Source organism: Chaetomium tenue (assembly GCF_020726465.1).
Source record: "Chaetomium tenue strain MPI-SDFR-AT-0079 chromosome Unknown F5144scaffold_1, whole genome shotgun sequence".
Lineage (NCBI taxonomy): Eukaryota > Fungi > Ascomycota > Sordariomycetes > Sordariales > Chaetomiaceae > Chaetomium > Chaetomium tenue.
In genome coordinates, this window is record NW_027117329.1 from 2,749,205 (window position 1) to 2,773,859 (window position 24,655).

At 55.1% G+C, this 24,655-nt stretch overlaps 5 protein-coding genes across 5 annotated transcripts; 3 read left to right on the forward strand and 2 right to left on the reverse strand.

The window, feature by feature from the left end:
• Positions 1-1,017: 1,017 nt before the first annotated feature.
• On the reverse strand, positions 1,018-7,558 carry F5144DRAFT_35462 (uncharacterized protein). Its single transcript, XM_066784335.1, has 13 exons — positions 6,922-7,558; positions 6,596-6,849; positions 6,504-6,532; positions 5,886-6,441; positions 5,764-5,828; positions 5,562-5,708; positions 4,809-5,495; positions 4,354-4,751; positions 3,561-4,283; positions 3,066-3,505; positions 2,721-3,006; positions 2,410-2,660; positions 1,018-2,351 (listed from the first exon to the last, which is right to left on the reverse strand). Exons 1-13 carry the CDS (start codon positions 7,314-7,316, stop codon positions 1,054-1,056), a joined length of 5,529 nt encoding a protein of 1,842 aa, XP_066648433.1. The 5' UTR covers positions 7,317-7,558; the 3' UTR covers positions 1,018-1,053.
• Positions 7,559-8,378: 820 nt separating this feature from the next.
• F5144DRAFT_597628 (uncharacterized protein) lies at positions 8,379-8,815 on the reverse strand (the record flags this gene model as incomplete). The annotated part of the gene is made up of 3 exons (XM_066790885.1): positions 8,379-8,453; positions 8,548-8,698; positions 8,778-8,815. 3 exons carry the CDS (start codon positions 8,813-8,815, stop codon positions 8,379-8,381), a joined length of 264 nt encoding a protein of 87 aa, XP_066648434.1.
• A 2,678-nt stretch (positions 8,816-11,493) lies between these two features.
• Positions 11,494-12,502, forward strand: F5144DRAFT_597629 (superoxide dismutase; the record flags this gene model as incomplete). Its single annotated transcript, XM_066790886.1, has 3 exons — positions 11,494-11,565; positions 11,624-11,828; positions 11,946-12,502. The coding sequence occupies 3 exons, from the start codon at positions 11,494-11,496 to the stop codon at positions 12,500-12,502; spliced, it is 834 nt and encodes a 277-aa protein (XP_066648435.1).
• A 3,616-nt stretch (positions 12,503-16,118) lies between these two features.
• On the forward strand, positions 16,119-18,428 carry F5144DRAFT_588701 (pyridoxal phosphate-dependent transferase; the record flags this gene model as incomplete). Its single annotated transcript, XM_066789957.1, has 5 exons — positions 16,119-16,452; positions 16,646-17,896; positions 17,975-18,061; positions 18,123-18,162; positions 18,218-18,428. 5 exons carry the CDS (start codon positions 16,119-16,121, stop codon positions 18,426-18,428), a joined length of 1,923 nt encoding a protein of 640 aa, XP_066648436.1.
• A 2,726-nt stretch (positions 18,429-21,154) lies between these two features.
• Positions 21,155-21,947, forward strand: F5144DRAFT_555374 (uncharacterized protein). The gene has a single exon (XM_066787899.1). The coding sequence runs from the start codon at positions 21,427-21,429 to the stop codon at positions 21,766-21,768; it is 342 nt and encodes a 113-aa protein (XP_066648437.1). The 5' UTR covers positions 21,155-21,426; the 3' UTR covers positions 21,769-21,947.
• The last annotated feature ends 2,708 nt before the right edge of the window (positions 21,948-24,655 follow it).

Genomic DNA, 24,655 nt, shown 5'->3' on the forward strand with positions numbered 1-24,655 from the left:
TCGAGTTGGGCCAATTTGCCTAGTCGTCTAGTCGTCTAGTCGTCTAGGTGGGTAGTCAATCAGGGAATGACGGAAACATGTCTGGCGCAAGGATAAGTCCTAGCCGCCCGGGACGAAACGGGCGCTCGGAATTTGGCCGGGAGGTTTTTACCCGGCGACAAACGAGCAAGCGAGCGAGCGAGCGGCTTTGATTTGAATGGGTCGTGGGTGTGCTTTTTTATGGATTGCTTGACTTGATGGGTCGATGGATGGATGGATGTCAGGGATGATACCACCAGGGCCTCTTTTTTTTTCCAAACTCTTTTTCCATCACAGCGAGGTAATTAGGGATTGAGTCCCTCTCGTTTTCTTTAATTTCTTCCCTCCCTCCTCTTCTTTTTTTTGGGTTTCAACTGTGGTGTTCGATGCTTGCTTGCTTGCTTTTTATGCTTCTTATACCCCGCCAAATACCCCCCTTTTTAACCGTCGTTGCTGCTGTTTATTATTATTATTGGTACATACTTAGTATCTCGGTGCTGCTGTGTTCGCTTCGTCGTTTGTTGTACAGTAGTAACTAGCCTAGGTGGCCGTCGGCCGGTCCTCGCGCCGAGGGACGGGCAACGGGAACCGGGAATAGGGACAGGAGTCCGGGTCGAGCGAGTACCATACCATACATACCTTGTTGTACTTTTTAGGATCTATTCGGATGGGATGGGAGCATCAGAGGAAGAGTTAAAGGAATTGAGCGGTTGATCGAAAAGTTGCCTACCTGTTGTGAAATCTGCCGTGTGATCCTTGGATGCTGGCGGTCAAGCCATACGCTCAGGGGTAAGTCAATCGTCAAACAAAACCGTCACTTCTGGTTTTTTCCACGGTGAGATATTGGGCATCGAAACATGGTTGAGCTTGCAATTCTCTACCAAAACATACCCGCGACCTTCTATCCCGATCATGATGACTTGCAAAGTTTTGCATAGTGAGGTTCTCATAGCTCGTCTCTAGCCTGCCATTGATCCGACATGGTCCCAAAATCATCAGCTACATTAAATCATCAGCCACATTCCCTTCCGTCAACTACAACATCTCGGTATCCTCCGACTTCTTCAGGTTGGTCGTCACTTCAGCAGTCCAAAGCCGGTAGTGACGCTCGCCACACTTGCCGCAGACGGGGAACAGCTCGTCGTCCTTGTCCTCATCCTCGTTTTCATCCTTCACACTCTCGTCGCCGTCGTTGCTGTCGCTCGCGTCACCATCACTCTTCTTCCTTTCCTTCCGAACGCGTGCCCACGCGCTATTCGTCTGGTAGTATCTGTCAGAGACGACGTCCATCCGCCGGGATTTTGTCTTCTTTGCGGTGGCATCGACGGGGGGCTTGACCGCGGCGGCTTGTGCATCGCCAGCCTCGTTGTCGCTGTCCTCAGAACTGGCTGACGCCGCAGCGGCATCTTCGTCGATCTTCACCAGCTTGAACTGGTAGCGGTCCCTCGTGTTCTGCTCGCCGAGTCGCTTCGCAACAAAGTTGGCCGAGTTGAGGCTGACCAGCGTTCGCTTGGGCTGGCCATCGCGCGCCATGCTGTCGGCACACAGACGCCAGTTCTTGGCGACGGTGGCTGTAGATTCGTGCTCCCTGGGCTTTTCGCATTGCTTCTCCTTGATGAAATCAGGGGGGTGCCGATTCACCAGCGATGACAGCGAGCTGTCCCTATGATAATAGTTGTAGCCCGGCGCTTTGATGTGAATCGAGAGATAGCGATCATGAGCAACTTCGGCCGGCGTACGGCCAACGGCGTTCTCGTAACACAAGAGGCTCGAATCCAAGTCGATGACGGCGCGGATGATGGCTGGGTCCGCGTCCGTAGCCAGCAAGGTGTGTAGCGGGGTGTCTCCAGTGCCATCGAGGGTCTTGAAGGCTTGGTTGGTGGCTTCTTGCGAGATATCATTGAACAACTTGAACATGCGAATCACCTTGTTGGCGGCCTTGCCATGATAGTGCTTGGTGGCAGCGCAGTACTGGTGCAGGGGTGTTCGACCCTCCTGTTCGAGCTTGTTCCGCTCCTTCAGCATCGGAATGAGTGCGCTGCGGTCGAGGAGATCCAACATCGGCTTCAGTGTCTTCGGATCTGGAACGGCGTTCAGCGCAGAGTGTAAAAGATTATTCCGCTGATAATCCTTAGCCGTCTGGTCAGCTCCAGCTTGGATTAGAATTTTGGCAACATCGAACCGGCCCAAGCGGTAGGCAAGCAGAAGTGGCGTTGAACCATTTGTTGACTTGACATGGACCAACAACGGCTGAGCCTTGACGAGATATGACACCAACTCAATGGCTCTCTGTGTTGGGAGGGCAAAGATGGCAGCGTGGAGGACCAGCTCGCCTGTATTTCGTCAGTTTCTGCACGCTAGAGTGTGGTTTGCATTGCAAGGTTTGCTCACTCTGATCATCGAGCCACTTGGAGATGGCGCCATCGAATCCACCGGGAGCTTGAGCCAGATGTTTCAACTTCACGTCGTCGCGGGCTGCCTTGGACTTGGCAAACGTAAGATAGTGCCTCAGCGGGGTGTCGCTGAGGAACCACTCCACGATTTCGATCCGGGCGTCAAAAGCACCGAGGAGAAGGGGTGAGGTTTGAGTACCACCAGATGATGTGCCAACCGTGCCCCGACCAGCTTGAGCCCAGTCATTCCTATATTGCGGTGTCAGTTTGGGCTAGAGAGAACTTGCGTCTGCCACGAGTAAAACTCACCTCTTCTTTCCGTAGACGGTCAGGCCCTGGTAATACCGAGGCTTGACCTGTAATTCTATGCCTGTACCTTCCACCATATGCTCCAAGGGCAACCCAGCGCCGGTGCGCTTGATGATTTCTCCAAGCAACTCCACACGACCCAACTGGACTGCAAGTTTGAACTCGTGAATAGGGAAGGTGAAGAAGCCTGAAGGCTCATCCTCCGAATCGAGCTTTTGGGAGCTCCAATACTCGTAAATATCGAGGAGGAATTTCAGGTTTGGCATGTCGTTATCCGTGATGACCTCTGCGAGAACAAGTCAGCTCCGTTCAGGAAAAGCAAGTTTAGCCACGGGTCTCACATACTAGTCAAGGGAGATGCCCATGCCACCATATCCAGAGGCTTAGTGCGGCTGTTCACCTTCATCGATACCTGGCCCACGTTGTCGATTGTGAACTGTTCGTCGACGATGTGGCCGTAGATCTTTGGTCCAGCATCATCGTCACCTTGCATGGACACATCATCCGACTCGTCCTCTGAGTACTCGTCGTCGTGGTCGGCGTCATCCTCCTCCATTCTGTAACGCGTCTTGGGTTTCTCTCCTGGGGAATACTGAGCCTGCGCAATCTCGAGAACCGCCTTCGCTACATCATAGTGGCCGCGGCCGTAGGCAAGCGAAAATGGGTTCTGCGAGTCTTGGTCGTAAACGGCAATCTTGAGGGGAGCTTCCTCCTTGGCGTCATCCCAGGAGGTCAATGTCAGCTTCTTTATGGTCTCAAGGTCGCCATTGAAGGCGGCATTGAACCTTTGCGTTGTCAGTAACGATACAAAACAGCTCCAGACGGCTTTGCGGGACTTACAGCTTGTGATAGGCCGCGTTTCTTGCCTCGGTCACATCGTTGACGTTCCTGAAGGAAAATATGTGCTTGAAAGGCGTGGAGATGTTGTTCCGGCCGAGGGTATTGTAGTGGTGGTTCCTCGTTTTGTCCAAGCGGTGCTTGAAATCGGGGTAAATGTCCTGGAAGGTCTTGGCTCCTTTGGCAAGCAAAGCTTCTCTGACCTTCTCCATCCGCTCCTTGGCTTTCACAATCGCCGCGTCTTTCTCCTTGAGCCCAGAAGCGCGGTCGTCCGAGTCTTTGCCCTTCTCGTACTTTTTCAGGTCCCGGGCATGAGACTCCTGGACTTTGCGAACCGCCTTGGATATAGACCAATGCTCGTACGTCCCCTCTTCGTACTTCTTGAGATATGTATCGGTTCCTTTGGGCATGGTGGGGGGACGAGTGCACCTAATCGCGGCATTGTCGATGTATTCATTGAGAAGATTGATCTGACTGTTTGCAATGTCCAACGCGGACTCGCCTTTGAAGCGAGAGGCCCAAGTTGTCTGCAGGTAATACTGTGCTGACTTGTCGACAACGTTGGGGTCTGCGCCGCGCTCCAAGAGCTCGATGGCAATTTCGGGTTTGGACGATCGCAACGCGAGAATCAAAGGTTGCTCTACCATCTGTTTGTAACGATTCTGGTTGTCTTCAAAAGTTCGTAGCTGGTTCTCCATCACTGGAGATTGCTTTGCCGCTTTGAGCCTGGTCATTCTTACATTAGCTGCGGGTTTGCTAGAGAAAAGAAAAGAAGAAAAAAGCCAAGAGTACATACCAGGCCTCGAACTCGATCTGTGGGACGGCGCCACGGTCGAGTAACTTCAAGATCACGGCCAGGTTTCCGTTAGTTATAGCGGCTTGCAACGGGTTCTCGCAGCTGGAGGAGTTGGCAAAGGCGATATGGTGAATAGCCGTGTTGGTTCCAACAGGGTCATTTTCCCAAAGTGTCTCGAGCAACGATTTCGCGTTTGCTGTGACGTAGCGGTGGAAAGCAGTGGCACCATTCTTGTCTGCTTGGGCTGAAGTCGCCCCAAGACTGAGAAGCGCCTTGGCCATCTCCTTTGCTTTCTCCACGGGGAGAGCAAGGGCGAGAACCAGGGTGAGTAGGGCATCGTAACTGGCCTTGGACTGGTCCCCGAACTTGACCGGCAGCAGGACATCGGCGCCGTACTCCTTGAATTTATTTTGTCAGCTGTGCCTTGCTCCTGGATGATGGGCTTGTCCTCATACCTGAACCAGAGTCTTGACAACCTCCACATGACCTTCAACGATTGCAAAGTGCAAGGCCGAGCAAGGCCGGTCCCAGGCGACCACGTTAATGTCGTAAAAGTCGGGCTCCTCCTCGGCATCTTGGAGCGCGATCTCGTCGAGCGGCTCGGGTTCCTTCTTCCCGACCTTGACGAAAGATCCTGTTGCCATGCTCTGACCTTCGTCGTCGGAATCGGATCCATCAATAAGCTCGCCGTCGGACTCCTCAGCGCCGCCCGACTCCTTGCTCTCAGCTTTGTCCTGATCGACCTCCATGGCGTTTTTGTCTCGGCGACGCTGGTCTTGCTTCTCTTCATGCTCAGCTTCGTTGGCGACGCTCTTGTCCAAGAGAATCTTGACGATCTCAGCATGGCCACGAGCAGCGGCGAAATGGAGTGCGGTTCTACCGTCCGCTACGCGAGCCACGAGACGGGCTCCAGCGTCGACGAGTGCTCGAACAACCTCAGGCGTGGAGCTCATCGCCGCCAGATGTAGCGGAGTCCTGCCAGTGTAGTCACGAGTATTGGGGTCGGCGCCTTCTTGGGCGAGCCAGTCTACGACGTGATCGAGGTCCTCATCCACGATGGCCTGGCAGAGTCGAGCTGTGTTGCCGACATATGCCATCTCGGTCCAGTCGTCATCGGTAAGGGGGTTGAACGAGCCGATTTCCTATTTCACGTGTTAACGGAGACCGACTAGGCTGGAGGCAGATTAATGGGAACATGGGTCAAGTACCTGTCTGCCGGGGTCGTCCTTCATGAACGATACCTTGCCCGAGACATAAATCTTCTCTTCCTCTTCCGCCACCTCCTTTTCTTCTGTTGTCTTGGGAACTGGGCAATACCCGCAACAGTCGTTAACAACATCTTCGACGCGGCCAAACTGGAAAATGTCAGTGTGGACAAAACCATAAGTTGCCGGGTTTGGTTGATCATACGAAGGCTGGGTGACGATGGAGATAAACTTCTCTATCGTCAGGTTGGTTCCACTCTGCATTGAGCACTGCAAAATATTGTTCAGTCTGAAGAACCCTCAAAGGCATTCAAGAGAGTGACTTACAAAGATCCCTGGTGTAGCAGAGCTTCTCGATCCGCTTGGCGTTGAACTTTTCGCCGTAAGGAATTGCGAAAGTGTGGTAGTTTGAAACGTCCTCGTCATGGTACCAGTCCGCCACTTCATCCTCATGGTATTCCTTGATGTTGCCGCCGAGGGATCGGAAACGACGGTAATAGCGGTCAAGACGGGGGCGACCTCTCTCCTCACGCCTCTTGTCCTGATAGGCATCTCTCGCGCCGGGCGTAGGAAGCCGCTCCAGAACGAGGAGTTTTGCAAGCCCGACAGTCAGCCTGAAACTCCGCTCGAAGATGGTTGGATCGACCCGGGTACGGTCGAAGCTGGGCCAGTACACCTCAAAACCCCTGTGGCTGTACTTGGAGAGGCGGTTTTCGTATGACGGGCTACGGCGGGACAAGTCAATGTGGTTGATCTGCGTCATGTACGATTGCAGAGCGCGGGGTGTGCAGTAGACTTGCTTGCCGTCGTAGGCGGCTCCTGAGCAGTCAATGTCGAAGCCAGTTAGGATTTCCGAAACGGATTTGTAGATTCGCAGAACAATCTTGGAACGATTAGTCACAACCCAAATGATACGGCTAGTTTAGCAGAGTTGTGTCGGGTTACCTGAATGTGACGAGTCGGATACTGGCTGCCTGCACGAGCGCGTGAGCCAAGGCGGTCCGGGATGGCCGGTTCAGGGGGCGGTAAGGGCTTACAGATGGTGATGGCATGCTTCGTCCTGACGACGGTGGTCTCTGTCAGGAGAGCATCGCGGACCCGGGCTTCGATAGCCTTGATCTTCTCAATGGCCTGCTCTTCGGTAAGGCCGTACAAGAACAGGTCAACATCGGAAGCAGGTGAAAACTTCTCATGGTAAAACTGGCGGAGGCCACGTTTGGAGCCGTTATACTCGTCTGGAACAGGAAGGAGAGTGTTGACAACAGAGGATCCTGCTGCGACCACATTGCTCCTATAACCATTTTTGACGGTCAGTTTCACACTCGGAGTCGCTAGAACAGCAGCAAACAACACGGCCACGTACCAATCGAGTTCAGCGAGCGAAGACTCAGAGAAGACGTTGAAATTGTGCTGAAATTCCTTCAAGGACGGAACAACGGCAGGAGAGTTGTCTGGGCGTCGAACTCCGGCGGAAAGAGGCATGATGTACCTGGACTTCTCCACCTTCGATTCGGCCTCAAGGTTGCGAGCTCTGATCTTGATGTTGTGGGTATCTTCGGTGAAGAGAGGCAGGACGTTGACAAGGGGGTCCTTGAGCAGCTCATTGTCGGGGTCCTGGGCAAAAACCTGGCGGAGATGGGCCTCATAGTTGCGGAACGGCTCCAACATTTCCACCATTGGCGTGTCTGGGTGCTCGCCGATGTGCTTGACCAGGCCAGTCAGGGGCACGGGGAGGGTTGGGGGAACGGCGGATGCCATCTCGACGACAGTGGGTAGTTGGGTCGGGATTCAAGAGAAATGACTCGGCATGGGCTGAGAAAGAGATAAGTGAAATAAGAGATTGGGCACTTGAGCTTGAGTTGGTATAATTGCAAGTGCGCCTTGGTCGTTGGGAAAAGTAAAGAATTCAAGGTATGGAGTGAATTGAAGGGCGAGAGGATATTATTCCCCTTTTAAAGATGGAAAGTCGTACGGGACTACAATGCAGAGCCCAACCGTTTATTGGGGTTCAATCCTGGTAGAGGTCGAGAACTTGGACTTGGTTTGTGCCTCGTGGCGCGGTCAGAGGCAATCGCGTCCAGCCCTCCGTCCACATCGGGCTTGGAGAGCGCTCTTCTGCCTAGAATGACGGATATATTCCCCGCGAAGTGGACACGAGATCCCGTGATCGTTAGGCGGTCTGCCTCCAGCCTGCGGAGAAATAAAGATTTAATGACTTTGTGTACCGTGGTTGCCTGGGATGCCTAGAGCTGAAGATATTTTCTAGGAATTGGAATTGGAATTGGAATTGTTGGGAAGGTGCAACTCTCAGTCCTGAACGGGGTGAGCTGACCCGACTGATCGCCAAGGCCCCTCCTTTTGTCGGCCCAACCCCATTCTCCAAGGACTAAGGTAGTCGGGCAGACAGGCATCCCCAGCATCTGCCCAAGGGAAGACGGCCGCAGCTTGCGGCATGGGGAACCTCCGCTCCGGGTCGAGATAATAGTTGTTGTTTCGCTGCAGGTCTCCACGGGTTGTTTTCGGTAAAACCCCCCAACCACCTGAAGGCCAAAGACTCGACCAAACCAGATCCTCACCCCACCGCCCTCAGATCGAAATTACCCTGAAGACGGTTGCGATGCCGGGCATATGGGCCCAAGGAGAGAAGGCAATGCATCCGTTGGATTGCACCAATACACCGCTACCACGCCAAACGCCCAATCTGATGGATACAACATAGTGTAACAGGGCCCCGTTTCGAGGGAGCACAGATAAAAGCATCCCCCATCCAAGCAGACCTTAAACGCCGTATATGATTACAAAGCCCATGTACCGCTCCCTTTATAGCGCAATCGCGCCTCGCCGGTTTTCGCGGAGGTGCAACAGGCCCTGGCAGCCGCAGAAGACGAGGAATCCCTAGAGACAACAACAGATGTTAGCCGCGCGTTCGCACGTATTCTCGAGTCCCAACTTTTGGTAGCCGCGTGGAAATCTGTTTGGCGCAACATACCGCGTAAATAATAACGGCCGTGAAGACGGTTGCTGCAACTGCCGGCCCGTCTGCGGGATCCTCCTCGCCGCCAACAAGCTCGGGGTGGTTACCCCGGAAGAGGAAGCCGAGGACAGAGAGAATAACGATGGCAAATACCGAAATAACAAAGCTGGGGTACCAAAGTATCAGCAACGATCCGAATGCGAACTCCCAACAATCCAATCCGGGAGCGGCGTCAGGGCACTCACCAAGACCATGCTTGCATGGCGCTCACAACGGGCTTCATTTTGGGCGATTGAAGCAGAACGCTTTAATTAATAAGGGTACAGGAAGTCGTCTTTTCGAAAGGCAGCGCAACGGTTCCGGGGCGTCGAGCGTCAACTCGTCGTGGACATTCGGGAATCACCGGCGAGCTGATGCAATTGGTGGGCAGTTGGTTGTTGAGTTCGGTGCTGGGTGCTGCTGCGGCTTCTCAGCAGCCGCTGACCAAGGCAGCAGGACCCACTATTTCGCGCCTAAATACTGAGGCAGCAACAGCTGGACGAGCTCTTGGCTAACCCATCCACCCTGCCACCCATCGATTGCAGGGGAGCATGGGGAGTCCTCAGGTGGGGCCGGTTGGTGGGCGGGCTGTTCAGTGCAAGTGTCAATTCCTGCAAGCTGAATCAACCAGGTCCAGGTCGGTACTCACCTACTTCGTACGGTGAAGGCCGTCACTCCTCTAGCCTTCCATGATTCCAAATCCAACGTGGACAGGTTACAGACCGAGACATCGCTCAATATGGCGATCCTCAGGCCTGATCCTCTGATCCAGCGAGCAGTACAAATTCATATTTAAAAACCCTCAGAACCTCCGTCACACCCGACCGCTTATTCTGTCTCGAGACTGCCTCTCCGGCCGTTCCTGCGCTTGGGTTTTGAGCGATGCATCTCTTTCACTGTTCATGAAGGGCAGCCCTCCAAACCTGCCCGGTCTATTTGGGTCCTCAGGTCACTTGTCTGATACCCCAGATGCATGTTTCTGGGGCACTTCGGGATGATGAGCTGCCGGCCGGGCCGAGCTGCGCTCCGCAGCACAAGTTCGTTCGTTCCTTCAAAGCCAGCCTCCTCCTTTATCCCTTCCAGCTTCTGCTAGTCAAGCGAGAAGCTCGCCCAAGCCACATTCATGAAGCAGTACCTAGCTTGTCATGTCTGGCCAGGTATCAAAGTTAGGAAATCCATTGGACTCCAAGGGACAACTTGAAAGGGTAAACGAAACGCCAAGCAGGCGTTGGTCAAGGATCAGCGTGAAACAGATCTCTGCGGGCAGCCGCCCGCCAACCCGGGCAGCCCTGCTCGGCCATCTGGCCATCAGCGCCTAACCCCTCGCATTCAGCATTCGCCTTTCAGCAGAGCACTGGCCACATCCACTGTCTCTTCTGCGAGATGCGAGCCATCAGTATGCTCCCGAAACCTCACGCTCCGGGAGTGGGTAGCAGGCGATCACTGGCGAAAGAATCATGAACACGACGTGTTGCTGCAGTGGCCGCTGGTGACAAGACGTCTATACCTGCATGTGAGTTGTCGGTTGGCGCATTGCCAATTGCATCCCAGTGGAAGCTGAGTCCGGATGCCCACTGTGCCACTGGAGCCCCTCTCTCCGGAGATCTGCATCCAGAAATACCAAGGGAAGCAACCGTCACTTTTGCTTCCCAAAATGGAACCTGGAACTGACGTTAATCTTACCGGACCAGACCCCAAACATTAACCGCCGCTCGGCAGTCACAGTAAAGGCATCTTTCTTAACGAATTCATACCGCGCAGCAACGTTGCCCGTTCCGAGAGCAGCATTGGCATCCACAGGATTCAACTTGGCAGCCCGCTGATCTGTCCCTTGGTTCCCTATGTTGAGCAATAACTATGGGTTGCGGGTTGACCAAACGTGATGGTGAAACTTGTTGGCCTAGTGCAGGTCGGTAGCCGCTGCGGGGGCTGTTTGCTGGACCAACGGCCAACCGCCCAACCGACCTGCCCAGTCGATGGTTCTAAATCCATGTCGGCTGTGCCTCCTCCCATGTCACCGCTGAATTTGCCGATCGCGATGGCAGCCGTCAGAAAGCACATGCTCTCGACATGCACTATCACAATCCGCTTCGATGTAGGAAAGCGTTAGGTCGGTCCTGCTTGATCCCAGTTCAGGGGAGGGCACTCTGGTACCCCGTTCCAGCCCTCACAACTGCGCGAACCCGAGTTGGTGACGATGTGACATAACTAACGGCTGAGCCGTTGTGGCGGGAGTTGCATAGTTGGCCCTCTAGGTGGCCAATCGTTGGCATGTGTAGATCGCAGGACTGCAGGTGGATTGGGCGAGTAATCTCCAAGCAATCTCGGGATTAAGGGTAAGTTGGGGGGGTTGGCGGCAGCTGCAAGGCACGGTACGCGCACACCAGGCTGTGTCCCGTCACTGGCCGCGCTTCCCCTGCCTCACAAACTTTGTTTACTGCGCTACTCGTGCCGTCATACAGCATTTTCCACAGCCCCTGCTCACCTGCCAAGTGGCTTCCAGACGGGATGGCCAGGAAGCTGACGTTGGATAGCTCAGATTTCATCCCCAGTCTCCATATATGTAGGTGACCTGCATCCCCATGACCCATCCGACCTCCCCCCGGCCTGTGACCTTGCTCTTCTCGACCTGTCCCATCCCGCGAACCTTACACAGCACATGTACTAGTATTGTGCAACTCGTTGCTAGCGTCACCCACCCACCCCCGTCCCAACCTTATTCTTAATTGCCGCTTAGTCCACAAAGGCAGAGCTATAAAAGGGACCTCCTCCACCCATCCCCGTGCCGACACCCACTCGCCCATCTTGCCTACGTTTACCACATAAACAACACAGCTCGCACCAGCTCTTCACTTCCTAAGCCACGAGGAAGACACAAACCTTTCTACTTGAGTAAACAACACAGGCAACAGCAATATCACAATGCGCGTCTCGACCCAGCTCTCAGTGCTGCTGGCTGCGGCCAGCACCCATGTCTCTGCCCAAGAGACAGGCGTATGTAGCCTTTGGCACCCACCTTCTCACGATCACAAATACTAACCGGCAACCACAGGAACTCGGCGATGCCGCCGCGGTCACCAATAACCCCGTTGGCGTCGTGTACAAGGCGACTCTGCCCGAGGCGGCCTTCTTCGAGCCCACGTACCCGGACGGTGACAACATCAAGGGCGAGGTCACGGCCGAGGCGAACCCCGACGGTCAGGGCGTGCGCTTCACCCTGAAGCTCAGCAACCTGCCCACGACCGGCGGCCCCTTCCGTAAGTTACAACCCCCCAGGCCAGCTAGCTACCCGAGGTAGCAGTTACCTCGCCAGCTGCTTCCCCCAAAAAACAAGGAAAGAGGAGCACACTCACTAACACGCCCGTTCCCCCCAGCCTACCACCTCCACGTGGACCCGGTGCCCGAGAACGGCAACTGCACGGCGACGCTGGCGCACCTGGACCCGTACATCCGCGGCGAGGCGACGCCGTGCGAGAAGGCGTCCCCGGCCACCTGCCAGGTGGGCGACCTGAGCGGCAAGCACGGCGCCATCACGCCGGACGCGGAGGGCGCGTTCGAGGCGACCTACGTCGACCTGTACGCGTCGACGCTCGAGGGCCTCGGCGCCTTCTTCGGCAACCGCAGCATCGTCTTCCACCACCCCAACAAGACCCGCATCAGCTGCGCCAGCTTCGAGCAGGTCACCCTGCCCGGCCCTGGTGAGGGTGATGGCGGTGATGATGATGGTGACGACGGTGACGATAACTCGTCCCCGTCTACCACCGCCTCGGCCCCCTCGTCCATCATCACTCCGCCCCCGAGCAACAACGGCACCCTGCCCCCGCCGCCCCCGCCCCCGACCAGCAGCATCGAGACGGCCGGCGCGTCGGGCCTGAGGGTCGGTGTCGCCACCGTGCTGGTGGCCGGTGCCGCGTTCGCCATGATGCTCTAATGGTCCAAGGCGGATGCGACGATTGATTGATGGGTTGATGACGGGTGTGTGTTCATTTCGGGGGATTGGGGGATTGGCGTTCAGGGAGTTTTGCGCGATTCGGCGATCATGGTCCTGCCGTGATGTGACCGAGTGGGCCTAATGAGGGAATAGATCCGCGATGACCTAGGTGATGGCGGCGATTGCGTGACAGCTGTATTAAAATGGTTAATTACCTATTCCACAAGAGGATGGGGTGGTGGTGGTTCTGGTTTGGGCCATCCACTCCCCGCGGATTCCCTTCATTGGTTTGGTACCTCGGAAATGATAGGCTGAGCAGGATTAGGCCGGGTGCTATAGCCGGAATAGATTAACGATTTCCTTTCTCATGCATGGATTGGGAGAGTGGTGATGTGAGTGGTGATGTGATGTGATGTCGGCCAAGGGCACGGCGTGGTTGCTCCATCTCTCCATTCGGATCCTCCATGGTTGCATGGACCTTGAACCTCCCTGCTGCTATGCCATCATCCATGAATGAAATGAGTGTTCAGGTGTGGTGCCGAGAATGCTCACTACCACAGTCGTATACGAAGTAGGAAATTCAGGTTCCTGGCAACTCGGCAGAGGTTGCGCCGTGGTTCGTAAGGTCCTTGGTGAACTTGAATCCTGCAGTGATGTGTCTTGCATTCTGCAAGCAAGAAGCAAGTAGGGGGTTGAAGATCCAGCCCTGCGACCTGGTGGAGGTTGGAGTTGGGACGAACGAGTGCCCTGAAGAACCTTCTTGATTTATTACTTACCACTCTCTGGGAACGAAAAGAAAGCCATTCGAAAGCCCAAGGTCTCCTTCCTATTTGATTCGGTTTGTTTCATTAAATTTCTTCTGCTCGGTTTCCTTTGCCTCTTTTTTTCTTCTTTTTCTTTTTCTTTTTACTTCTTTCTCTTTTCTTGATTTCTTGCTCCCCTTTTGAGTGCAGCTTCTTTTGGCCAAAGGTGTCGACGAATAGCGCCGTGGGTCCTGTGGCCCCCGCACTCCAGGTGCCCGGAGGGATCCCCCTAGTGCCGATCACAGGGTGGGGTGAACATGGGCTTTTCCAACCTCCATCCACTTTCATCCATCCCAGTTCGGCTGAATCATGAACCACGACCACCATACAGTCAGATCATCACCAACTCCCTCTCTCAACCAACATGGGTTGTCACACGAGCTGGGGAAGTTGACAAATTCGTTGCGAACGCAGAGCGCAGAGCGCGGCAAGCGATTTTCAGGTTACCGCTCCTCCAACACGAGCGACTGCCTGCATACCTTAATCAGGCTAGCAGGCCGCCCGGGTGGTTGGCAGGCATCGCATGTCAGCTCGGTGTTGGTTGAGGTCTTTCTTCTTGCGCGGCTCGTTGTAATCGGTACCGAGGTGGGTTGCTCACCAATGTCTCAGTTGTATTGTAACTCTCCGCAGATGTGTTGGGCTCAAAACATGTCAACATCATCATCATCGTCCTATCATCCAACGAGATGTGCTGTCAGGAAGATGAAGCCGCACTTTGCAGTTCCACGAAGAGCCCTGTCGATGGCGATGATGCCGCGTTGCCCACCTCCCTGGTTCACTTGAGGGCTTGGCTTGTGCAAACCTAAGTTCCCTATTCCCCCTCCTGAGTGAAGTCTTGAGCTCGGATATAGTTGGGGGATACCAAACATCCATGCGGTTTGTCAAAGGCGTCCAAGGTTATTCTTTGTTCGTTTTGTCAACTTTGCAATGTTTGCTGATAACCTCGGGCCCGGCGGTCTACTCCATTCCAGGCTTCATGTTGTCAACATCCGATGGCGGCAGCTTCACTTCGTCGTCATCACCCTCCCGTTGGGCTCGAGTATTCAAAACTCGCAGGCTGGCGGGCCATATCAGGAATGAGATCGCCAATCCGTCTCGTTCATACACATATGCAACAAGATAGGCTAGGCTTGTTGGTAGCTGCCAAGACGACCTCGGTTAAGATGACTATCTTCTGCAGTGATACCCCTCCGGTAAGAGATGTGGTGATAACCCGCGGGTAAGCCAGGGCGCCACAGACCTCATATCGCTCAGCACAATGCCAGATCAGCTAGCCGTAGCCGCCTTGCATATCCTCCCGCAGCTCCGACTCAGCTGCAACGGCAGCCCCAGTGCTACCCCCCCTCGTCCAGAAAGAGAAGAGAGCGGAATCCGCAACAAATCATCTTTATCTCTTTGGCTCAGATCGGCGACTCCATCATGTTCGGGGAACTGCCGGCTCCTCCACCCTCCCCAAAGGGGAATCATTTGAGGCACAGGGCAGACCCGGGTATGACAATGCTGTTGGCCTGGCTCATGCATGGCTCCTCACGGGAACAATACAAGCTGCGTCGGGCGGGACGGGATTGACATTTAGCTGCAAGTGACATCTCGATGGGGCTATCGCCATCCACCAATCGCCGGCCGGCCCACGGGTCAAATCCCTCAGTATCGTCCTCGGTTGAGCCTCTGAGCTGATATTGCCCCTCTGGAATATGCTCCTACGGCTAGCCGGCCAATCTGCCACCGCCCGCTGTCGTCGGAGAAACGCAAAAATGTCTCAGCTTTCTGTGGCCGCCATCTACGCCGCTCCTTAGTCTGAGACATCAAGCCAACAGCCCAGATGGCGGCAGCCATGACGCCGGACTCGAAGCTGCTTACTAGGTAACCACCATCACCGTTTTGATCCGGGAGAGTGACTCTGTCGCCCGGAGAATAAGGCATTCGGAGACCCACAGGAACACCCACGTAAGCCGCAGGACCGTTATCCTGTTCCGTTTTGTCGAAAACTACTAACATGTGCGAGATAGGGGCTTGATGAGCCACGGGTTTCTCCATGCTTGCAGCCAATATACAGAGGTCCTAGCTTGTGGGCATTCCGTATTGTCGCTCTCGCAACCGTTTCTGAAAACCGTTACTTTTCCCGATGGAATACTGGAATACCTGAGGATAAGTCCCCGCCATGGATCCGTTTTACTCCCAACCCTTTGAGGTCTCCAGCCCACCTGTGAGGCAAGCTCATCGAAACATCCGATGTCCGCCATCTCAGCTAGGATCACGGGAGTGGGTGGACTCGATGGAGGGGCCATGGCTGGGGGCAGACCGGGACCCGGGGAAGGATCCGCCCTGAGACTCCTCGTCCCGGGCTATGATTACCAACTACTTTGGCGTCATCCACCGCTCTGTGGCAATCACCTGCTACTCTCAGGGCGTACAAGCCTCGCCAGTATGATGCTGGGTTGTTTGGAATGTCAGGTAATGTTTGCCGAGTATCAGCTGCCCAGACCACTCGCCTGCTCGGGAAGGGGCGGTTCCTTCTGGTGAATGGCCGATGATGATGCTCGTCTCGATCTCAAGGCACACCGGTCCAAGATCGAGCGAGCGAGTCGGTTGTGCCGCTGGGCCTCCCCCCCACAAATGACCGGACTATTGATGCCAGACGTAACCCTACCAGCTCGCATTTCCGGAGATGGCCAGAGATGACGTGGGGTTGGACATGTTTTTTAAGTCGAGATCATGGCAGTACAGTTAGCTCGGGGGTATAAGAATATGGTTCTCTTCGTCTCAAGCATTTAACCAATGCACCAAGTTCAGCAAACCACTCTTGTTTCTCCATGGCCCAATCCAACATTCTCGTCCGCCTCTCAGGGCGGAAGCGTGAAAACCACATCACTACGTCAAACGGCAACACGAAAGGATCAGCACCAGATATCTCGTGGCGCCGCAGATCTCTTACTTCTCTCCGCCGTCGGCTCAGCCCGGGACTCAAACATGTGTCTTCGCCAACCCAAACACTCGCGCGTGGCCTACATGCAAATGCCACGCCTGATCCGGTTCATATCACCAACGGCGAAGAGCTCACCAACGATGACACCACCGAGCTCCCGGCCCCATACAGCAAGCCAGTCGAGCTCATCCGCCAGGAAGAGTACCCCCACATGAACCAAGGTTTGTCCCGTTTCCACTCCTTCCCCGCTACTTCCCGCTCCTTTCTCCTTCTCACCCCCCCCCCCCCCCTTTGTATGCCCTCCCTCTTACCTACCCACTCACTCGCCCCCCATTCCCACTTCTCATCCCCCTCCCAACCACATCACCCAACCACACCCCCTCCCCAACGCTAACCCTCCCCCCCCCCCTCCAGGAACCTACCTCGACCACAGCGGCGCGACCATCCCGGCCCTCTCCACGCTCCACCGCACCACCACCCTGCTCACCACCCACCTCTACGGCAACCCGCACTCGGCCAACGCCCCCGCCGCCCGCTCCGGCGCCGCCGTCGACACGGTGCGCCGCGCCGCCCTGCATTTTCTGGGCGCGGACCCGAACCACTTCGATCTGGTGTTTGTGGCGAATGCGACGGCGGGGATTAAATTGGTGGGGGAGGCGTTGCGGGATTTGGGGGGGTTGGCTTTGGGTTTGGGTTCTGGGGGGGTTGTGGGGGGAGGGGGCAAGGGGGGTGGGTTTTGGTATGGCTACCATGCTGAGGCGCATACTAGTTTGGTTGGGGTGAGGGAGCTGACGGGGGGAGGGGGGCATTATTGTTTTGGTGGGGGGGATGCCGAGGTGGAGCGGTGGTTGGATGGTGAGTTGTTGGGGTATGGTGCTGGTGCTGGGGGTGATGCTGAGATGGGGAGGGCGTCGAGCCTGGGCTTGGTCGCGTGGCCGGGGCAGTCTAACCTGACGGGGCGGCGGCTGCCGGTGACTGAGTGGGCGCGGAGGGTGCGTGGGCTGGCGCGCCGCGGGCGAGGCGATACGTACAGCTTGATGGATGCCGCTGCGCTGGCGATGACGAGCGGGCTGGGGGAGGTGTTTGCGGATCCGGAGGCGGCACCGGATTTTGTCTGCGTTTCTTTCTACAAGATCTTTGGCTTCCCTGACCTGGGCGGGCTGGTGGTTCGCAAAGAGTCGGGGCATATCCTGGCGCTGAGGAAGTACTTTGGCGGCGGGACTGTGTCGATTGTGAGCACTGTTGGCGGGGCCTGGCATATCTCGAAGGGGCTGGAGGGCGGAGCTGCGGCGACCGCTGGAGAGGAACATGGCACCGCGCTACACGAGGGACTCGAGGACGGGACGTTGCCATTTCACAGTATCATGGCGCTCGGGGAGGCCATCGATGTCCATGCCGAGCTGTACGGGTCGATGGACAATATCTCAACACATACAACGGCGTTGATGAGGAGGATGTATGTGGGGATGAGGGGGTTGCAGTACGGTAATGGGCAACCGTTATGCAAGATTTATGAGGGCGAAGACGGGGGACAGGCATTCGGTGATGCTAGGCTGCAGGGTGCTACGGTGGCGTTCAATGTGTTTCGGGCTGATGGAGGATACGAGTCATATGCCACAGTGGAAAGGTTGGCTAACGATAGGGGGGTCTATGTGCGTTCTGGTGGTAAGCCCAACCCCCTTTGTTTCTGTTTACTTACAAAAGGGGCAAGGCCATTGGCAAATACTGACTGGGCGGGACCAGGAATCTGTTGCCCTGGCGGCCTGTTCACGGCACTACAGTACGAACCTTGGCAGTTACACCGAGCTCGATCTGCCGGGCATCATTGCGGTAGGTTTGGCTTGATACGATCTTCATTTCAATTCGATTCTGAGGCTAACTTGCACCCTAGGTCCCGATGGGATTGGCCTTATCAACGAGTTGCCAACTGGGTAGGCCTTGCACCTCAGTTTTATCCACCGTTTCACCACTAACACTCTGACACAGGGTGGTTCGAGCCAGCCTTGGAGCGATGAGCACAGTTCATGACGTCGACCGGTTCCTGTCTTTCCTGCACGACACCTTTGTTGCAAGGGCCGATAGTGCGTATGCAAGCAGCGACGGGAATGACTCTGTTATGTCCGACCAGCTTGAGCCCCGGGGCATAGTTTCTGCCGAGCAGAACGAGTTCGCCCAAGGGGATGCTTCTTGCGCATAATTACAAGACAATATTTGAGAGTGGCTGTTTAGAGCAGTGGTTCGTGATGTCGCCCGGAGGGTTTCGGTCTCTGAAAGCGGGGATTTTAGTACAACCGGATGTTTTTGGTAAACGGGCCTCTGGTAAATGTTGCTCGGCGTTGGGGAAAAGCGCAGTGCAGCGGTATGATAGATTGGTAGTCGCGCCATACCTTGCGAAAGACAATATCGTCTCTTTACGATGTCTCAAACATTACCGGGAGAAATGAAGTGCCGGCCACCCCCTACATTCATATGCAATGACGCATAGATTGGGGTTTAGAGAGTAGTTACAAATTGCTCCATTAGTGGGTTTGTGGCGGATATCTGGTCACCGTTGCGGAAGGTAATAAACATGACATGTTACGAACTATGGCCCAGTGGAGTCTAAGCAGCGGGAGGTGGAAAGAAGTCTGAACGGGCGGCATGTCGTACGGCTGCCAAATCCCAACGGTTGGAATGCGACATCGGTTGTTAACAAGGTTCGGGAATGTCCGCGTAGGAAACGGCCCGGACAAGACTCAGTTCATGCCGGCGGAAGATGCCCCCCCGATTCGGAACGACGGGCTGTGTGACAGATGGATGTTCATGAGCTACAAAAAAGAGCTCCCGACGAGTCTTGATCGTATGACGCCGTCTAATTATTATCAGTATGGGAGAAGTTAGGCTCTTTCGAGGATAGTCCAAAAGTCGGCTCCAGTCACTTGTCCCGGTTGGACTCAGCCGGCCCGGTTCTGCTTGTGTGGTTCCGGAGTGGCGCCGAGCAATACAGGCGAATCCGGGAAATCATGTCGTAGCGTGTGAGATGGGGGCTGCGTGTCCAGGTCACTGTATCGCCTGCAAGCAGGTAGCGTTCCATCCATAACCCAAGAGCTGCGATGGAGAGGCGCGATGTAACAACCGACGCTCGCATCTATCGGCGTGTGCGGGAATTCCGTCAGAGGCGTTTCGCTTCGCAGGACTGCCGTGCTCTCCGAATTTGGGCTGTTGAACATGTTGAGGTAGCTGTCCGAGGTCAATAGCTCGCTGCCTTATGCTTGCGAAACCAGGTTGATCTGATCAACCTCTAACTTGCCGCTGGCAACACGGAGCAACACCCGTTAGCTCGGCATCTCGAAACTCTGCCCAGCGAACAGCCGAGAGAAAATAATATCATTGAGTTTCGAGTTCCACTTGGTCTTGGTCGAGGCGGCTAAGGCGGGAGACTCCGTGCAATATCGGCGCTTGTTCCACCACCTGGCACCCTTCCTCCTGATTTCAGATAAAACCGACAGTCGACGTCGGGTGGCTTCTTTTCCCTCTTAGTATGGCCTACTATATCTTCAAATTCGGCTCGCCAATCTGATAAAGGATGCTGTACCTGGCCAAAAACGGGCCGACCAGAGATTTTTGCCAGAATTCTGTATCCAAACGATATCTTTGGGGGAAGGCTGGCGCAGACTGAATACGACAAAAACCGACACTTCCACAACACAATGGTAATCTGGCTAAACGAAGATCAAACCTGCAGAGAGGAGTCAGTTCTCGTGTTGGCCCACTGATGGACATTGTAGGATGAAGAGAAGAGCTGATGAGCAGGCGGATAGTGAAAGAGTATGGCCATTCGACATGGCCGCATTGACTTATTGCCGGGGCGCCAGACAGGGTCAATCCAGGATGGTGGTGGTATTGCCTTCTCATTACCTGCCACACATGTCCGAGAAGCTTCCTCCGGAGGCCCGAGACAGGGTAGGTTGCCTAGTCGACTTCATCTGGACATGCATAGTAGAATGCACATATTACTACCGGTCAGATAACGCGGCTGCAAGGCAGTTATGATTACCTATTACCTTGAGGTGGCACACGATGGCACACGATGGCACACGATGGCACACGGTGGCTTGTGGGTGAGTGGTTCCTGTCCAAAATGCGAATTTCTGGAAGCGAGCCGGGTGCAACACTGTCAGATCCGCCAGCAACGTCTGGGCAGCGCTACATGTGAATGTCGAATGATCCAGATGAGATGCAGCCATTCTGGCTTTACCCAGGGACCAGAGCCGAGGGGCACCTGCCGTTCTGTGTGTCTCCCGGACCTGGGATGCGATGAACGAAATGCTTGGCGAATATGATGGCGAGAATGAAATGCCAAGGTGTTAGTTATTGGACGATTGGAAGCGCCAATTGAGACCGAGGCGATTGGATGCAGGTTGAATATGCCCGCTGCAAGACATGCATAAGTGGAGGCGGCACTGAGCGATAAACGGTTTTCGGGCCAAAACTCGGGGCATTGAGGGTTGGGATTCGGCACCAACTCCCTGCTTAGCCGAGCTATGTACCTCCATACCTGCCTACCTAGGTAGGTAGCTTGGTAGATTTTTTGTTCAGTTTGTTGTTTTCAAGGTTGGGCCTGTTGAAGAAAACGCCACCTGAACTGAAAAGAACCTTGGAATGTGAAATCGGAATCTGGAATTGGTAATTTATCCGAGACGGAAGCACGTGTGGAAAGAGCTCTCGAAGCCGAAGCAGGCGCCGAAGTTTGGCGCAGGTGCGGGCTTGGCAGAGGGCTGTCCCATAGTACTTGCGTGGGTTCCTCTCTGCATGCTCAGTTTTGTATCGGAATTACGGTGATGTTTTGCCGTTAGTACTCTCACATCCTGTCGCATTCCTTCTTCCCAGAAGCATGTGCTTGATGGTACGTGCATATGCGACCAAAGAGACGGTGGGTGGGGGTCAGGCTATAAGCCAGGCTGCCTGGGAAGCTAGGGTTAGGGGCTGAGACCGCTGGGAGAACCATGTCGTCATTCTCTGGCCCCTGCCTACTTGGCTCCCGGCCCTTGTTTCCGAACACTGTGGGGTCGTTGCTCAACACACTCACCTCGCTTTTTATCTGGTCTCCGTCTCCAACCTTCAGATCCTGCCCTAAATTGGTTGTCTCCGATATTAGTTAACGCGTGTTCTCGCGTGACGGGCGTCAAGAGATCCCTAACGGGACCGGAGAGGAAATGCTTACGCGGGCCGTGACCGTTTTTCCTCTTCTTCTCTTTTCTTTTTGGTGCTTCCTTTTGGGTAGGTCTTGCGCTTGTTGTCTTGGGCCATCAACATCAAGTTTGATCGCCCAATCTCGACATCATCGGGGTCGCGGGTGTGTGAAGAATGGGAGCAGCCCTGTGACGCTTGCTCAGCCAACCCGACATCCTAGGGTAGATCAGGTTCATGCGCTAGACGGATCTGGTTCGTCCCATATCGGATTCCCTCTCGCCTTTTCCTTCTGGAAGCCGCCGAACACCCTGGCCCTGGGCCATAGGGACCCTGAGGCGTTTAACACGCCGTTCCGGACTCCGTGACAATTACAGCGCTGGTGCGCCCCCGCCATCGGCCGGCCCACTGCGCCGGGCTTGTTCACGCCCACGTGGGGACCGCTGCTGGTACATACATACACCTCACCAGGGCAGCCGTGAGCCCAAGCTCAAAAGCCCTAGCTAGTATACGCTCAGGCTTCTCGGGCTCTCACCAGTTGGACAACATGCTCGCCTCCTAGGAGTTCTCAGTTGGCGTTGACAGTTGGCGCTCGCGAGGAAAGACCTTGGATCTGATAACACCCCTTCTGTACGCCTGAACCCGGTTGTTCCACTGTCTTGCTGGCTCGCTAATGTTGCATGAACCTCCGGGAGGCGGGGCACGAGTGGTTCGAAGCACGACAGAAATCCAGCCGGCATTTTACCAGCTTGCCGGCCATGTCGAGAGATATCTGACTGCCTAGCACCGCCCTGCATCCCAAATAGCCAATATCGAATCTGCATGGCGATGCGTCGTACTGCATGCTGGAGGAACGGATTGGAGAAATTGAAGGGGTTGGCTGTTGGAGCGACTGCTGAGAAACGAGCCAATGCCGTGATGCCGTTCTCATTCGATGCAACTGCGATCACCTCTCCGTTCAAACTCCAAGGCGGTGCGGCCACTGAACCGCCCCAGCTCCAGTCCATGCAAGGTACCCGGCACTAGTGGTCTCAGAGCAAACCTGGTTTGTCCAGCCCGCGAGGGGCTCCTTGTTGTGGGCAGCACCTCGCTGCATGACAGCGCTTATTACAGGCCTCGAGCGGCATTCCTCCGTTCCATGCCTAGCCCGGACGCTCATGTTGTTCTGGAAGCTTTCGGCCACGCCACGTCTTTTAACGTTAGCGCGGTCTTCAGTTTTCTCCGTGCTGTTATTTCTGTGAGGTCAATGCCCGTGACCACCTTAGCCTGGGAAGGGCAAAACAGCTTGCGTATTCGTACTGTTCACTCCGAAACCACTTTTCATAGTTGCAACCGGCGTGAGAAGGGTGGTTGGGTGATATGCAAAAAAAACAAAAACAAAAAAACAAAACAAAGACATATTATTCTACCAAGGGAGGGTCTTGGACAAAGTATTCGTAGGCATATACCTCCATACACATTGTACCTTCCAAATTGCTTGTGAGTGCCCTCCTCAGCTCCCGGGAAGGCGGGAAAGAACTTGTGGCTGCGCTGGATCGGGGCCGCGCCTTTCCCAAAATGGAGGTAAGCCAGGGGGCAGGGATGGCCTGAACCCTTGGGAACAACACCGAGACGAGCCAGCGCAGGGCGGGCGGGCAACAAGTCTCCCAAACCTCGGCAGGGGATTTTCGCAGAGATCATCACCGTCAGCCACCCAAACGCCAACGCGCGGCGCGCCGGAATTGATGGCATCTGTTTTCCGAACTGGTGGGCACCGTTGCGAGCCCACAATTGCCCAACGGTTATTGATGTTGCACTTATCCAACCCTGCGATGTGGGCTCATTTGGGAGCGGTCCGCGATGCGCTTGGACGCTAGAAGCCATTCCAGTTCTTCTTGATCGCCTTCCATGCCCGCCCGCTCCTCAGATTCCACGATCAGATCTCCCTCATGGGGGTCGTTCCCGGCCGGATACCACCCTTTTGCGCATGAACCACTGCCTACCCTGGACAAGGATGCGACCCTCACACCCTCGGCCACTCTTTGGCCACGGCCCTGGAGCGCAACAAAGAAGCTCCGTGGAAGGGGTCAGGCAGCGGCCAACCACTGATACAAACTATCTGTTTGTGCAGCTGGTTGGCGCCGAAATCAAGCCGGGGGGTGTGTTATTATTTGGGATGCTCGACGGAAGAATGGGAGGGGGAGGGGGGGCCACTCCGTACAGGTACCTACATCCACACCAGTCCAATCCCATCACAACAGGCATGGAAGGGTGAATGGGCGAAAGCACATGCCTAAGCTGCTGCCCTGATTACCAGATCGGTTAATCGTCAAGACTAGCCAGGGTCATCGGGGGGAAGTTCTGGAAGAAGATCCTGACATCTTTCCGGAGAGCCAAATGCTGGAAACGGTGTTTCAGCCTTTAGCAATGATCAAAGGATGAATTAACCCCATGCCCCCTGGACAAGGTAACAGCCATTTTTCCATGTTAGCCACCAGGGCCTGGCCTCGCATGGAAGCACTCGATGCGCAAGCCGATTGAACCTGTCGGCGGGTCCTTTTTTTCATCTTTTATTCTCGAGTTTGTGCTGTATTCCGAAGGCCAACGTTCTTGCCCGTTATCTGTTCTGGCCCTTGCCTGACTGCACCGTACCTTCCATGTCCGGCTGCGCTCATTGTGTCTCCGCCATCGTTCCTGCCTGTGGAATAAAGAGACGTCGAGGGAACCGCCGCTTTTAATATATGCTCTTCTTTTAATTGACGTGACGCCCATTGTCACTGCCTGGTTTCGCCACACCTCGTTCTCTCCCTTCAACCGTTTGCGCCGCCAATATAGCGTCCGTCTCTGATTACCCATCCTCGCCAACCTACCTACCTAACCCCCCGGACAACTTCCGAAGGCCACTCCCACACAACAACCCTCCGAGACAGCGCTGTGCCTGACACCACTGGAAGTTCTTTTATTCGGGCCTCGATTGCCGCCCAAGCCCAGCTACACCCTGAGCCTTCCGGCAGCCACAGCTGATCGGGCTCCCTTGGGCCAAGTGCTTCTCAGCCAGCCAGGAAATAGAAGCTCATCAAAACGATCGAAAAAAACAAACGCCTGCAACAACAAAAAGCAAGGCGCAGGACCGATCCGAATCCCCCTCCTTCTTGCTGGGGATACCAGCAGGATCTCACTTCTCATAGACTCGCCAACCCTCAAGGTCATCCCGAGTGCGTGGGCAAGCCAGTCGTTTCCATCTCGAGGCTCTTTGTGGTCGACGCCGCCGTCGCC